Here is a 14,930-nt window from a genome sequence, read left to right on the forward strand (position 1 = left end):
GGTGCACACTGCCTCCACAGCTGTGGGGACAGATGCCACGGAGCACAGAGGAAGAACACTCAGCCTAGGCGGCAGTCAGGGAAGGCTCCCTGGAAGAGGCATTCCTGAGCTGAGTCTTAAATGGTTAGTAGGCACAAGCTGGATACGAAGGGCGTGGACTGAGGCACGGAAGCTAGGCGGCATGGCAGGGACAGAAGGGTGGGGGTGACAGGTGGTCTGGGATGAGGGTCAAGTTTGAGTCACAGACAGGAGTTAAGGTCCGAGAGTGCCTGGGGTCAGGTGAAAGAGTCTGGGCTTGATTCTGAAGACTTTGGAAGCTGTGGGTGTGGTGAGGTCAGAGATGGGTTCTGGAAAGAGCCTCCTGGCTGCAGAGTGTGCCTACAGGAGGACACTTGGAGGGAGTAGCCCTGCGTGCCTGGGCAGTTCTTCGGGGGAGAATCTTGGAGGTGACCACAGTTTGGTGGAGTTGAGACCCATACAGAGATCGGTTATGTTCCTTGTTATCAGTGCCGTCAGAGGAGGCAAGAAGGTTGAGGGAGGGCAGTATTTTAGCTGAGTAACAAGAACGTTATTTGAGCACTTACTGTATACTGGATGCTGTTAAAACTGCTCAGCATGTGCTAGGCCCTGTGGTTCCAATAAAATCCTCTGAGGGGAGGGGGCGGCTGGGTGGCTCAGTGGGTTAAGCGCCCGACTTCGGCTCAGGTCACTATCTCAAGGTTTGTGAGTTGGAGCCCCACGTCGGGCTCTGTGCTGTTAGCTCGGAGCCTGGAGCTGCTTCGGGTTCTGTGTCTCCCCCTCCCCTCTCTCTCTAAAAAATAAATAAACTTTTTTTTTTTAATTTTTTTTTTCAACGTTTATTTATTTTTGGGACAGAGAGAGACAGAGCATGAACGGGGGAGGGGCAGAGAGAGAGGGAGACACAGAATCGGAAACAGGCTCCCGGCTCTGAGCCATCAGCCCAGAGCCTGACGCGGGGCTCGAACTCCCGGACCGCGAGATCGTGACCTGGCTGAAGTCGGACGCTTAACCGACTGCGCCACCCAGGCGCCCCAATAAACTTTTAAAAAACATATATGAGGGGCGCCTGTGTGGCTCGGTTGAGTGCCCGACTTCGGCTCAGGTCATGATCTCGCTGTCTGTGAGTTCGAGACCCTTGTCGGGCTCTGTGCTGACAGCTCAGACCCTGGAGCCTGCTGCGGATTCTGTGTCTCCCTCCCTCTCTCCCCCTCCCCTGCTCATGTTCTCTCTCTCTGTCTCTCAAAAATAAACATAAAAAAAAAATGCTCTGAGGGAGGCACTTGAATTATCCCCATTTTACAGATGGAGAGTCTGGGGCACAGAGCGCCTATGTAGTTGGCGGTGGAGCCGGAACGCGATGCCAGCCTGTAGGGCTCCAGAACCTTCCTTACCCCGTCCTTATCCCTAAGTTCACAGCCCTCCCTGAAGTGGGGTTGGGAATGCTCTAGACTTGAGCTTTTGTCCCACATGGCCTCTGATGTCCCCGTAAAGCACCGAAACTTCTGGTGTCGTTGACCAAACGTTAGAATTCTATTGTAGGCAGGGCGCTGACTCTGTGCTCACTCACTGCTGATTTAAAAAAAGCCGATGACCCCTTTGAAATGCTCTGTTGTCACAGATAATGACCACGGCCTCTGGTCGCTTCGCCACCTGCTGCCTCTCCCCAGCCGGCAGCTGGGATCTGACGAACAGTGATGGATTATTAACTCTGCCCCACGAAGGCCCTCTGATGCCCTCTGTTTTTCCCCAGGTGGAAAGGAGACTATGGGACCAGGATCCAGCAATACTTCCCATCCAACTACGTTGAGGACATTTCAACGGTCGATGTGGAAGAACTGGAAAAGCAGGTGAGTCTGGACTGTCACACAGGGACCCCTGCGGACCCAGCTTCTCAGCAATCCGGGGAGCCGTCTCCGTGGGTTCCCGCCACACATGCCGCTGTGTGGTCCCTGTGGAGCACCGGAACAGGGACGACGGGGTGACAGGGAAGTCAGGATTGTCCCCTGAGTTGTTGGGGGTGAAAGTCACTGTGACAAGCCTGTCATGTTTTAATCAGGTTGTGCCGGGCTGGAAGGCTTTGCATATGCAGGACAGGTCCCTCCGGAGTGAAAATGGCCAAACGGGGAATTTGTCCTTTGCTTAAAGCAGCTTGCAAATGAAACACATTTAGTTTGGCCGCCAGACATTCGGGACGTGCTTGGTGTGAGTAAGCAGGTGGGCTTGAGTGGCAGTGAATTGAGGCCCTCGTGGTGACACTGCCAACCTGGTGTCTGTCCCCCAGCCTCCTCTTGCCCCGAAGGCCTAAAGAACATCCGCTGTCAGGTGACGACACTGGGCCGAGGACAGACTTGTCGTAATGAGCACCTTAAGGCCTTTCCAAGCCCAAGGAACTACCTCAGGGAGTTGGGGCAATCTGGGAGGGCTGCACAGAGTAATGTGCGTTCGAGTCTTAGAAGTCCAGTTGGAGACCAGTAGCAGGACTGGCAGAAGGGAAACCAGGTGGGAGGCACAGCCTCACGGAAGGTGTGGTGGTGGGAACGTGGCTGTGTCCGGCACGCCGGGCCTGGGGCAGGGACGTGACCCCTCACCGCGTCTGTCCCGTGTGGCCCTTACCCCCCAGTCGGCCTTGGCCTGGTGGGGTGGGGGCGGGCCTTACAAGCAGGGGGCAGACGCAGGTCTGCCAGCTGTCCTGAGACCCAGACGTTCTCTGTCGCCCGTGGACCCTGGGATGCAGCGAACGTGTGGTGGGAGGGGGAGCTGGAAGGCTGGCGGGGGCCCTTCAGGCAGATCTCACAGTGCGGCCATTGCTCCCCGAGGACCTGAGAAGCCACAGGAGGCTCTCGAGCTGGGCTCCGGGAGGCTGGACGGTCCCCTCTCACAGCCACGTCTGAATGCGCGTCTAGGACGTTGTCTTGGAACCAGACCCAGCGCGACGCTTCCAGACCCGTTCCGGAATTCAGACGGCTTGTTTTTACAGATTGGAAAATGAACTGGCGGACCTGCTGGCACCCGCTCACGGCTGGGTCCCCGTCAGCAGCATGCTTCATTATTTAGCGCTCTCCCCACGGGTGGATCCTGTAATGAAAATGCATTTTAAACAGTTCTGCAGGCGGTGTCTCTGCTAAACGGTGCGCTTTGGAAATGGTTGTCTTTTTATTATTCCCGTTAAGACTAACTTGAGTTATGTCTTGTTTCCTCACAGATTATTGAAGACAATCCCTTAGGGTCTCTTTGCAGAGGAATACTGGATCTCAACACCTATAACGTCGGTACGTGCACACACGGTCTCAGCGTGGATCGCCACCCAAGTCCCCCACGGCCCCGCCTCGGAAGCGCCCCAGGCGGGGAGGCAGCTGCAGTCCATCCAGCCGTTAGCCTGGGCACAGGACACGGAGTCCGTGTTCCTACTCCCAGAGGAGGAGCCCACGCCCATCACCGACCGTGGGACCCGGCTGAGGTCCTGCGGCCAGCTAAGAGATGAGGCGGGGCAGGGCCCTCACCCACACTGCCCTTAGGCCATCTGCCTTACGTTTGCAGAGCACAGGGGGATGGCCCGGGGTTATCCAGAGGGAGCTTGGAGCCGGGTCTGCTTTGAGCCTCAGCTCTGCCGTTACCAGCTCTGTGCCCCTCCACGCATTACTTCCCCACCAATGCCTCTGTGTCCTTTCCTGCCACATACATAGAAGAGTGATACCCCCAAAAGGGTGGGATGAGGATTAAGAGACGGCACATGTAATGTGCTTTAGGATGTTACCTGGCACAGAAGACCTCAGACATCTCAGCCAGTGAGGTTACTGAGCAGATAATTTCTCCTCTCATGGCCTTAATTTTCTTTCTAGAAAATACTTTCTCTGCAGAGAGCGTCTATCGCATGCCTGTCTCCTAGCTTCTGGTGGCTCCTGGAGATCTTTGGCGCCCCTTGGCTTGTGGCTGCACCATTCCAATGTCTGCCTCTGTCTTCAGGGGCCGTCTTTCCTGTGTCTGTCTCTCAAATTTCCCTCTCCTTCCTCTGGTAAGGACGTTAGTTGTTGTATTTAGAAATCCTAACTCCAGAGTGATTTCCTCTCAGGATCCTTAAGTACATCTGCGAAGATCCTTTATTTCGAGTCAGGTCACATTCGCAGGTACGGGGGCTTAGGGTGCAGACAGAACTCCTGGGAGAACGCCGCTCGGCCCACTGTGTATCCCAGGCCGTGATGTAGGTGAAGAGGCCAGACCCCGCCCGCCCTAAGGCAGATGCCCCGGTCCACGCTGACCACGGCTGGGGCAGTGGCACTTTGGCTGGGTTCGTGAGAGAGGCGGCTTGGGCCGCGTGCCGTCTGGCCTTCCGGGAGGCTGCTCAAGACTTCGTTATTCTCTCCCAAAGTGAAAGCCCCGCAGGGGAAAAACCAGAAGGCGTTCGTGTTCATCCTGGAGCCCAAGAAGCCAGGCGACCCTCCGGTGGAGTTTGCCACAGACAGGGTCGAGGAGCTCTTTGAGTGGTTTCAGAGCATCCGGGAGATCACCTGGAAGATGGACACCAAGGTAGGTGCTTGGCTCATCTGGGCTCCCTCTGCGGAGGCGGGGTCAGGTCTTCCCTTTGAGGGAAGACTTGCCGGGTGTGGTTTGGGCCATACGAGTGCCCACCGTCATGGAGGGGAAAGGGCCATTGGTGGTCTCCGGGAAAGCTGGGTCTAGTTCGAACCCTCAGCAGGCTGGGCGTGTGTGGAGCCATAACTCGATATTTGGGGCCGGGCTGGCCCTATCTCAACGAGAAAGTACGGTGTTCCTCATTTTGAATGTTCTCTTGTTTGTCAATATCGTTCGGCACAGCCTGGATCCTCCCCCACAGGAGGCATTTCCTGAGCTCAGGCCCCTGGACCCATAGTGGCCCCTTGTGCTCAACACGACCCTCTTCTGTCCCTCTGCAAGTTTGTTTTCTTGTGGAGGAACCTGGGCTCCAGATGGAAGTGGACCTTTCAGCGTTTGTCATAACTGGAGCCCTCTTGTTAGGCTGGAGGTGTTTTCAGAAGGGCGATGTTCTGAGTGAGAACAGGAGGTTGAGAATTAGGCAGGGCTGGACCCACATTTCTCTAGGCCTTAGTTTTCTTATCTGTCAGATGAGCCCAGTCCCTAAGTCACAAGATGAGGGAGGGATGAAATGAGACGATGCATGAAGAGCAGTGGGTCCCGGGGTTGACACACGGCAGACCTCAGGGAACAGTCCTTCAGCGTCACTCTGTCCTACCACGAAGACATGGGACACTTGCTGTATCTTGGAGGATGGAGCAAGTACCATCCATCCTTTCTTGTGGCCACAGACCTGGGAAGAAATTGTAGGGTTTCCCACGTGCCCAGTTGTTTCTAAGGCAGATATTGACCCAAAGGACCGATTTCTAAGCTTTGCCAGGACTCTGTGGGTCCCTGTGACGCCTGGTTACAGTTGATGAGTCTCCCTCTCCCGTGTACTGGGAGCGTCACCCCCCTAGTGGCCCGGTCTTTCCTTGTGCTCGAGTCTAGTCAGGGACTAGAGGCTTGTCACTCCATCCCCAGGCACTCGGGATGAGCCCCGAGCTTGTGGCCAACACGGCTGCTCCTGCTCTTGTTGCTGGGGTGCATCCCTTCTGCCCTTCGGTGCCTCTGATGTGGCACAGGGGGGCATCATGATCCTGGGGTTCATTTGGAAGATGAGTTCTTCCGATCTTGTACAGCTGTCCCCCATCCTGGGTAAATGGTGGTCACCGTGATCGTATGGCACCGTTAGTATGTGATGTTGGCGTCCTGAGCATCTTCTAGTATTTGGGTCCCTCCCCACCCCCAGCCTGGCCAGGAGTGAAGAGAACACTAGTGGGAGACGGTGAGCAGCTGTGCCCTGCAGACCTCAGGCCCCCGAGCCACCTACGACATGGATGGAGTGTGGGGTACATCCTGGCACTCTCTGCTGCTTTTAGTGGAGAAAAATGCAGAGTTACTTGAAGGCTTCTGTCCTCACATGAAGGTTTCTGAAATCAAGCCTGGCTCTTCAAGGCTCCTGTTCTCTGCCTTTGATCTACATTCCTCCTTAATTGGTTTTTAAGTCTGCTAATTCTCATTATTATGTGGGAAGGTTAAGAAAACAGCAGTCAGCAGAAACCACTGCATCCCTCCCTTCTCCCCAGCCGCCCGGCGGCGCTGGGGAAACCAACACGATGAATGCTCAGCTCACTGCCGGGGGCTCCTTGCCACAGCCCTACTGTCATGTCTGTCCCTGACACCCTGCTCAGAGTTCTGCGATTTCACGATTTCACGGTGGAGGGCAAGAGACCAGGCACTAAGATCTGTCTGGTTAGTGACTTTCCAAAGCCTGACCAGGGAAGCTGTGCCTTCAGGTTCTGGGAGAGCCCAGTGGGTGCAGCCTACAGGTCTGGAGAGTAATTGTTACACAATTTTGATGCAGCAGTGGGTCTTTGGTCTTGAATGGACATCGTTTTCTGCTGAGGCTGGGAAAAAGTGACACCCATGGCTTGTCATCGCTCTGTGCTTTGTGAGGCAGTTTCTGTAATTCGAGACACGTGTGGCATGCTTCACCCATCCTTGTCTGATGCGATTCTGTGGCCACTGGGGAGGCAGTGTTGGGGGGCACTCTGGCCCCACTGGTTGTTTCCCACACCCCTGGTGGGGTGCAAAGGGTTCTTTGCTTAAGTCCCAGTACTCTAGAAGGGGACTCCTCTGGTTAGCCTCCTTTTATCGTCGTGGAGACTGAGGCACAAAGAGACTATACGATGTGCTCAGTGGCCACGGCCAGTCAACGGAGGGCCAACTTTTGAACCAGTGTCTGGTTCCAGTTCCTGCTGTTACACCAGGTGCTTTTCAGCCTCTCTCACCACGTCACCCCCGGTCACCTGAATACTTGCTACCCACACATGTGTCTGTGGGGACAGGGGTGGGCACTGCTGGTGATTGGCACCATCCCTGTCCTCATCCTGGCTGGAGTTATCCAGGAAGACTTCCCGGAGCAGGCACGCTTGAGGTGGAGTGTGGAAGGAGACATCTCATGGAGTGGCAGAGGAAGGATGGGGGGAGGTGCAGGGTGAGGAGCAGGAGGTCTGTGCTATGGTTCAGAGGGACTGGGGAGGTGAACTCTGGGGCCCTTTAAAAAAGATGACAGAGAAGGGACGCGGTGAGGCCTGGTGCATAAGCATCTGGTCTTGTCACCGCCCCGCCGTGGAGGCCAGTCAACCTCTGTGTACTTCGGTTTCTTTGCAAAATGGACACCACTCCCCCTCTTGGGGCAGATGGAGGTTACCCTCAGCAATTGCCCTCCTGCACTTAGTGTGCGAAGCCCGAGTTTTCACCTGCATGTAATTTTCTCTCAAGGCTCCCCCTTTGTCCGTGCAAGAAAGGGTCAGAATTTGGTGAGACGGGAGAGAGTTGGCTGGTGTGGGGGGAGGCAGGCACTCATCCTTGTGCACGTGGAGACGGATTGGACAGTGCGGCCTCCAGGGGGACAATGGCACGGGGAGGGGCACGTCGCAGGGACGAGGGTGTGAGGACAGCAAGTTCTAACCAGGATGTGCTGCGCCCATGCGAACACGGGCTTGGAGAGCTTTGCTGGGGTGGCTTTAGGGGAATGGATGGGGCAGGAGCCTGAGAGCAGAGGGTGGAGGAGAGTGCCGACAAAAGGGAGCCCCCCTCCCACCCCATCCTGTGCCCGGAGACTGAGCTGGACCCCAATCCTGGGTGGAAACAACTTGGGAACGTTGGAGGGCAGGGCAAAGGAAAGCATCCAACTGTACTAAAGATCTGAGTTTGGAGGGGCGCCCGGGAGGACAAGGGGGGCCAGGGCAGTGGGGAAGCTTCCGGGCTGACGCCAGGTGCTGGCTCCGACAGGAGAACAACATGAAGTACTGGGAGAAGAACCAGTCCATCGCCATCGAGCTCTCGGACCTGGTAGTCTACTGCAAGCCGACCAGCAAGACCAAGGACAATTTAGGTACCGTCTCCTCTGACCCTGCCTCCTCCCTTGGCTGAACACCCTGGTTTCCTTTTTAAGTCAGGTGCTGTCCGAAGACAAAGTGAGAGAGGTTCGTTGCTCCTTCTCACATGCTCTCAGAGCATGCAGCCAAAAGAGGCCCTTCCGGTACCTTCAGCAGGAAAACCCTCTCTGAGGGTGGATTCGTCTCCCACTGTTGGTCTAACAAGTTAGGACAGACTGGGTGGTTAAAAGCAATACCTGTTTGTTAACTCACAGTCCTGGAGGTCAGAGGTCCAACATCAGTGTCAACTGGGCTGAAGTCCCGGTGCCAGCAGGGCCCTGTTCGTCCAGAAGTTCAAGGGGAGAATTCGGGACTTGCCTCTTGTGGTGGCTGCTAGCATTCCTGGGCTTGTGGCCAAACCTCCCCCAATCTCCCTATTATATGGACCCTATATTGAGGGGCCTGATGATCCCCCCACTTTCAAGCTCTGTAATTGAATCACACCCACAAAGTCCCTTTGCCAGATAAATTACAAAGTCACAGGCCCCAGGGATAAGGACCTGGATGCCTTTGGGGGCCCTTCAGCTGGCCACAGAAGGATTCAGGTATCAATCTTCTCACAGTCGCCAAGGGAGCAAGTTCTCTGACCTAGTAAAATCCTGTTCATTTTATCTTCCCCCTTTCTTTGATCTCAAGAATCTGAGTCCAGGACCGAGGACCAGAGGAACAGCACTAACCCCAGTTAACTGGTCTAAGAACTTGCTCCCCAGGAGGGTCCCTGGGCACCTCCACCTGCAGGGAAGGGTAGCGGAGCTCAGAACCAGACTCGGCCAGACTCCGCATGTTGATGGGCTGGCCACCACCGTAGTTGCCCATTTCTGTCCTGTTCCTTCTCCCCTTCCGGGCACCCCCTCCTAGCACCTCCCTGCCTGCAGGCAGCTGACTCTCCCTCCTCCACGGTGCCTGGTTCACTCGTCTTGGGTCCACGACCTCTTGGCTGAGGAGACCACATCCTCAGATGTCGTCCTACCGTTGATCACTGCAGCCACTCCCTACTGCCCCCCTTTCTGTAACCATACCACCTTTGTGTTTTCTTGTACAAGGCTGCCGGGGGCTTTAAACAAGAAGTAAGTTACACCAATCGAGACTAGAAGGCAGGGGGGAGCGCTGGGACCCATAGCAGTACTGGTTATGGAAATGGCATCATAACCACTTGACTGTCTTGGCCTTGAGGTTCCTGGTTTTGGTTTACATCCTGTGTGTCCAGCCGTTGTACCAAACGTTAAGAAAATGCACGAGGCACAGAATAAACGGGGACTCCCTCTCTGTGTGCAGAAAACCCCGACTTCCGAGAAATCCGCTCCTTCGTGGAGACGAAGGCTGACAGCGTCGTCAGACAGAAACCCGTCGACCTCCTCAAGTACAATCAGAAGGGCCTGACCCGTGTTTACCCGAAGGGACAGAGGGTGGACTCCTCCAACTACGACCCCTTTCGCCTCTGGCTGTGTGGCTCCCAGATGGTGGCACTCAATTTCCAGACTCCAGGTAAAGGAGCAGAGATGGTCGCATCATTCCAGGCTCGGTCCGCTGGGGCCACCAGTGTGACATGCTACCCTAGAAGGCACGACTGGTCCCAGGAACTGTCAAGGTTCAACCAGCACACTAGCGTGAGGCCCATCAGCTGAATGGAGCCTTGACAGGGGCAGTGGACACTTGCCATTGCAGAGACAGAAGCTGAGCAGGGAGGCTTAAGTGAGAAAGGAAATACCTGAGCTCATGTAATGAAAAGGTCTAGGCATTGAGACAGCTTCAGGCACAGCTGCATACAGGTGCTCTGTGGCTGTCTTTAGTGAACTCTTCTCTGGCCCATCCTTCGTTGAGCATTTCATGCTCAGACTCTTACAGAGATACTCCCTGCTGAGAGAAACCCACATGCTCAACTTTTTTCCACAAATGGTAGCAGAAATCACAGTGCTGTGCTCTTTTATTGACAGAGCTATTCACCAGGAGTCTCCTTTATGTTGTTTTTATGCCTGCGTAGGGGCGTTCCATTGAATGGATCCCTCATCTACTCAACTGGTGCCCCCATGGAGGCGCACTGAGGTCCTCTCCCTCATTGGCTATTACAGACAGCCTTGACTTCCGTAACCTTCCGTGAGCACCACTTCCCAGATGGCGGAGCCCTTCGGTGGCACGGAATTCTCAGAAGTACAGGCTGGGTCCTACAGCATTGGCATGTGGACCACCCTTTCCTGAGGAAACCCAGTGAACACCCAAGTCCAGCAACGCCTGAGCTCAGACACCGCACCAGGCCGCCCTCCAGAGGGACTGGGTGGGATCGCAAATTGAGAAAACGTTTGAATACACCTTTTCAGTGAAACGTGAGCTCAGTTTTATCCCACTTTTCAATCTTTGCCAGTACGATGGTCACGATGTACTTAGGGCTTCCCTTCGGCATAACGTGAACCATGTTTTTACGAAGCGTTTTCTTTTTGCGAACTGTCCCTGTTTCTCGAACAGGGCGTGGGTATTTATAGTACGCATTATCAGATCGCTTTCATGTCATTTGAGTTAGAACGATTTCTCTTTCTGCAACAGGTCTTAAGTGAAATTTTATTTTTTTTTAAATTTTTTTTTTTTAACGTTTATTTGTTTTTGAGACAGAGAGAGACAGAGCATGAATGGGGGAAGGTCAGAGAGAGAGAGAGAGGGAGACACAGAATCTGAAACAGGCTCCAGGCTCTGGGCGGTCAGCACAGAGCCCGACGCGGGGCTCGAACTCATGGACCGTGAGATCATGACCTGAGCCGAAGTCGGACGCTTAACCGACTGAGCCACCCAGGCGCCCCTTAAGTGAAATTTTAAAATTAACCCCAATTCTTTTCTAAGAAATCTTCAGCGTTGAGTAGGTTTTACTGTCATACTTAGGATGGTGTTCACCAGTGGGGACTTTTTCTGAAACGCATAATTTAACCACTGCCTGAAATTATTTTTGGAGACAGCTAAAATGACGCCCCACCCAGCTCCTCGGGCCCAAGAGGCGGCCTCGTCCTGCCTCACTCACAGCTGCCCTTCCCTTGCTTTCCCAGACAAGTACATGCAGATGAATCAAGCCTTGTTCTCACTCAACGGGCGGACAGGCTACGTCTTGCAGCCCGAGAGCATGAGGACAGAGAAGTACGACCCCATGCCACCCGAATCCCAGCGGAAGATTCTGATGACTCTGACAGTCAAGGTAACTCAGGCCTCTGCCCAGTGACACCTGTCATCTTGTGTAAACCACCAACACCCAGTCACTGTTTCAGGATCTAAATTACGGCACACCCACGGGTTGTAGGGAGGGGACTTGGTCACCACCCCAGGTCTCCTGGGGGTGAGGTAGGAGGTCCATCTCTTACTGGGCTCAGCAGGTGGTCTCATAAGAAAGAAAAAAATGAAGTATATGTAATGAAAAAGTCTTTTTTTTTTTTTTTTTTTAAAGAATACCACTTTCTCCCCTCTCCTTTCCTGGGATGTCTCTGTAGATTCTCCCTGGGCACAGGGACGATGTGTTTCTGTGCTCAGGAGGTTCATGAGAATGATGGCCTGGGGGCTCCGATCCTGGCTTCTCCTTAACACCTGTTCTCCAGCCCCATTTCCCCGACCACTGCAGAGGCTTGTTAGGGCTTCAGTGAAGAAACTGCGGCTGGGTTGGACCTCATCTGGTCTGACTGTAGAACCCAGACTGAGCCCCGTGTGATGCCACCCATATAAAACTTGTCCGTGCTTGCCAGGATGGATCGGGGAGAACTGCAGCTTTTACCTTTGGTGCCCTAGGTTCTCGGGGCTCGCCATCTCCCCAAACTTGGCCGAAGCATCGCATGTCCCTTTGTCGAGGTGGAAATCTGCGGGGCTGAATATGACAACAACAAGTTTAAGACCACAGTTGTGAGTAAGTTGCATCACGTGTCCTATTGTCCACATCTTCCCTTTCACCCTCTGTGCCCGCTACAGTTCAGCTCGGGGAGGTGGGGAAACACAGGGCACCGTGATTAACTAGGTGGGCTGGTACCCAGTGCCGTGTTTCTTTGTGTTGGGAGTCCTGGGCCAGCCCCCTATGCAATGATGCCGGGGTGCTCCCCTTTGGGCAATACCCCCCCCCTCCCTGCCCACTTTATCTACACAGTCAGGCTTGTGTCCAAGGCTAAGGGACAGAGACACAGAGGGTGTGGCTAACCCAGAGGCTGCAGCCTAACATGGGTGATTTTATCCTTCAGAGGGAAGGGAGGCCCAGAGAAATGCTTGCTTGCTCTTCCAGTGGAAGCCAGGAACTGTCAATTTTCTAAGGCCTGGGCTCACTGGCCCTGGTAAAAGCCTGATGAACTCAGGTGTGTACCTGTGACATTGGCATTTCTCAGGGGGTGACAGCCAGGAGGCTGGTTCACACACCTCCAGACCCCCCTCCCTCACCAGATGCGGAGTGTGGCTCTTCCCTCTGTGATCTCTTCCACATGCACCTGTTCCTGCTGTCCTGCCCCTTCCATACCCGGGGGAGCGGAGATGGTTGCTGTAGCAAGGGGGTGTGGTCTCTTCTCTCTGCTCTCCAAGTACCAGACCTATGAGAGCAGCTTTACCGGAACTGCTTCCGGGAAGAAAGTGTTTCTTAGATCTTGGCATAGATATGTGTTTACAGGGTGCCAAGGAGATTCAGAGCTGACAGATAGTTTTACCAGGAGGGGGCAGGATGAATGGGGCCTCAGCTGAACCTTGATCTCCTTCCAGATGACAATGGCCTAAGCCCCGTTTGGGCTCCGACACAGGAGAAGGTGACCTTTGAAATTTATGACCCAAACCTCGCGTTTCTGCGCTTTGTGGTCTACGAGGAAGATATGTTCAGTGATCCCAACTTCCTGGCTCATGCCACTTACCCCATCAAAGGAATCAAATCAGGTAAGACGTTTAAAAAAAATTTTTTTTTTTTTAATGTTTGAGAGAGAGAGGGAGCAAGAGCCGGGGAGGGGCAGAGAGAGAGGGAGACACAGCATCCGAAGCAGGCTCCAGGCTCTGAGCTGTGACCATAGAGCCCAACGCGGGGCTCGAACCCATGAACCGTGAGATCATGTCCTGAGCCGAAGTCAGATGCTCAACCGACTGAGCCACCCAGGCGCCCTGAAGATGTTTTAGTTTAGATGGTCGGTTTGGGCTAGCATCGTTTTTGGTCTGTGCTGCTGGCTTTAGAAAGAACCAAAAAGCACGCCTCCTGGTTTGTATTAAATTGTTGCAAAACTGATTGGGTGGCTCGGACCGCTGACCATGCGGCTGTTACCATGGGGACAGCCTCCATTTGGCACAGAGACCAGGGAAGGTGGGGAGGCTGGGCCCCTTCACGGTCAGGCATGTGTGCAAAGTTGGATTATTAGGGAATTGCCCATCTGGTAGTATAGTTTGATTTCATTCTGAAAGGCTAGGGGCTTAGGGTGAGGGCAGCTCCGACCCTCCCCCAGCCTCGCACTGCACTCTGGGGGGAAGAAAAAGCCCCTGAGCAGCTGTGAGCTCCGATCTGAGCTCTGCCTCTTCCTGAGGCCTAGAGAGTCCCCAGGAGACAGACTTCTTGCACTGCTACCACTTTTTTCTATGCTGAGCCAAACTCCTTCGTGCTGCTTGAAGGGTCTTATTGGGTCTGCCTGTGACCACGCCAAGCTGGGACATGTGACCAGCTCTTAAGACCTAGGAAATGGAGTCCCATTACTGCCCCCCCAAAGCAGCAATATAGCCCCCCCTCCCCAACCTGGGGAGGGGGTTCAGAGCTTCATGCTGCTCTGTAAAGGTGGCTATTCTTGTAGACAGTTTCTCTCCTCTCCTGCTGGACTTGATATATAATGTTTGACAAATAGTCCCTCGTTCCATGTGGAATTCCCTTTTCCCCCTTCCTCAGTATTTCTGAGGCATGAGACAGAAGACCCTAGATCCTTCTGGAGTCCTCATGAGGTCACGGTTCCCCAAGGATCCCAAGGTTTCAAGATTTCCAAACTTGAAACATATCAGATATTCCCTCAGTTTCTACCTTTCTTAGCATCATAAATCGGATTATTTCTGGCTTGGCGCCCTTGCCCAGCTGGGCATATGGTTGGAAAATGCAGGTTCCCGGGCCCATCCCAGGGTGCTCCGACTCCCCTGGGGTGGGGCCCCGAAGTTGCACGTTCAGGCAGCTCCTCAGGTGGCACTTGGAAAGGACTGAGCGTGGCTGCCTATCTTATCACCCAGGAAACAAATTCCTAAGCAAAGGAGTAATCAAATCCGAACTTAGAAACCACGTCTTCATAGTTTCCTCTAAGTCCCTAGCATCTGATATTCGACAGCCCCTCTTGCTTAGCGAGAACACACTGTAAACTACTTTAAACCCGGCAGTGAAGGTGCAATTTTGTAAAGTGCCCTTTTACGTAAGGGTTAGGATGGACTTCTTTTTACAGTAACCGTTTGCTTGTTCCTAACCCACCTCCCCCTGGAGCCATCCTGCACAGACAGGGGTGTGATGTCATGGAGAGAGGTCAGAGTTAGTGAACCTTCCCTTCCCAGCCAGTAAATAGTATCAATTAATCTAGAAAATTCTATGACTTAGCCTGGAGGTTTAAATTTTTTGTTTTTAATGTTTATTTATTTTTGAGACAGAGACAGCGCATGAACGGGGGAGGGTCAGAGAGAGGGAGACACAGAATCTGAAACAGGCTCCAGGCTCTGAGCTGTCAGCACAGACCCTGACGCGGGGCTCAAACTCACGGACCGCGAGATCATGACCTGAGCCGAAGTCGGCCGCTTAACCAACTGAGCCACCCAGGCGCCCCTATTATTTTTTTTAAACTCTGTCTCTCTCTCAAAAACAAACATTAAAAAAAATAAAGTTATAAGAAAATACATTTACAGTACTGTACATCTTGAAAAAAACCTGCATATAAGTGGACCCTTGCAGCTCGAACCCACGTTGTTCAGGGGTCATCT

General features: G+C 53.8%; 1 protein-coding gene across 7 annotated transcripts in view; it reads left to right on the forward strand.

Moving 5' to 3' along the window:
- The window catches only part of PLCG2 (phospholipase C gamma 2), a 152,937-nt gene that overhangs the window by 115,018 nt on the left and 22,989 nt on the right, over positions 1-14,930 (forward strand). For 6 of the 7 annotated variants that reach the window (XM_047078825.1, XM_047078826.1, XM_047078822.1 and 3 more), the window contains exons 23-30: positions 1,772-1,868; positions 3,224-3,290; positions 4,388-4,545; positions 7,870-7,972; positions 9,291-9,500; positions 11,045-11,190; positions 11,772-11,886; positions 12,717-12,884. In XM_047078825.1, coding sequence (XP_046934781.1) covers positions 1,772-1,868; positions 3,224-3,290; positions 4,388-4,545; positions 7,870-7,972; positions 9,291-9,500; positions 11,045-11,190; positions 11,772-11,886; positions 12,717-12,884 — 1,064 coding nt within the window. Of the gene's footprint in view, positions 1-1,771; positions 1,869-3,223; positions 3,291-4,387; positions 4,546-7,869; positions 7,973-9,290; positions 9,501-9,996; positions 10,331-11,044; positions 11,191-11,771; positions 11,887-12,716; positions 12,885-14,930 lie in introns of those variants that run through there. The other variant, XM_047078829.1, reaches the window with a different exon arrangement.

Source organism: Lynx rufus, unplaced genomic scaffold, assembly GCF_022079265.1.
Source record: "Lynx rufus isolate CCGP_SWC_20201006 ecotype Redwood Valley unplaced genomic scaffold, mLynRuf1.p SCAF_16, whole genome shotgun sequence".
NCBI lineage: Eukaryota > Metazoa > Chordata > Mammalia > Carnivora > Felidae > Lynx > Lynx rufus.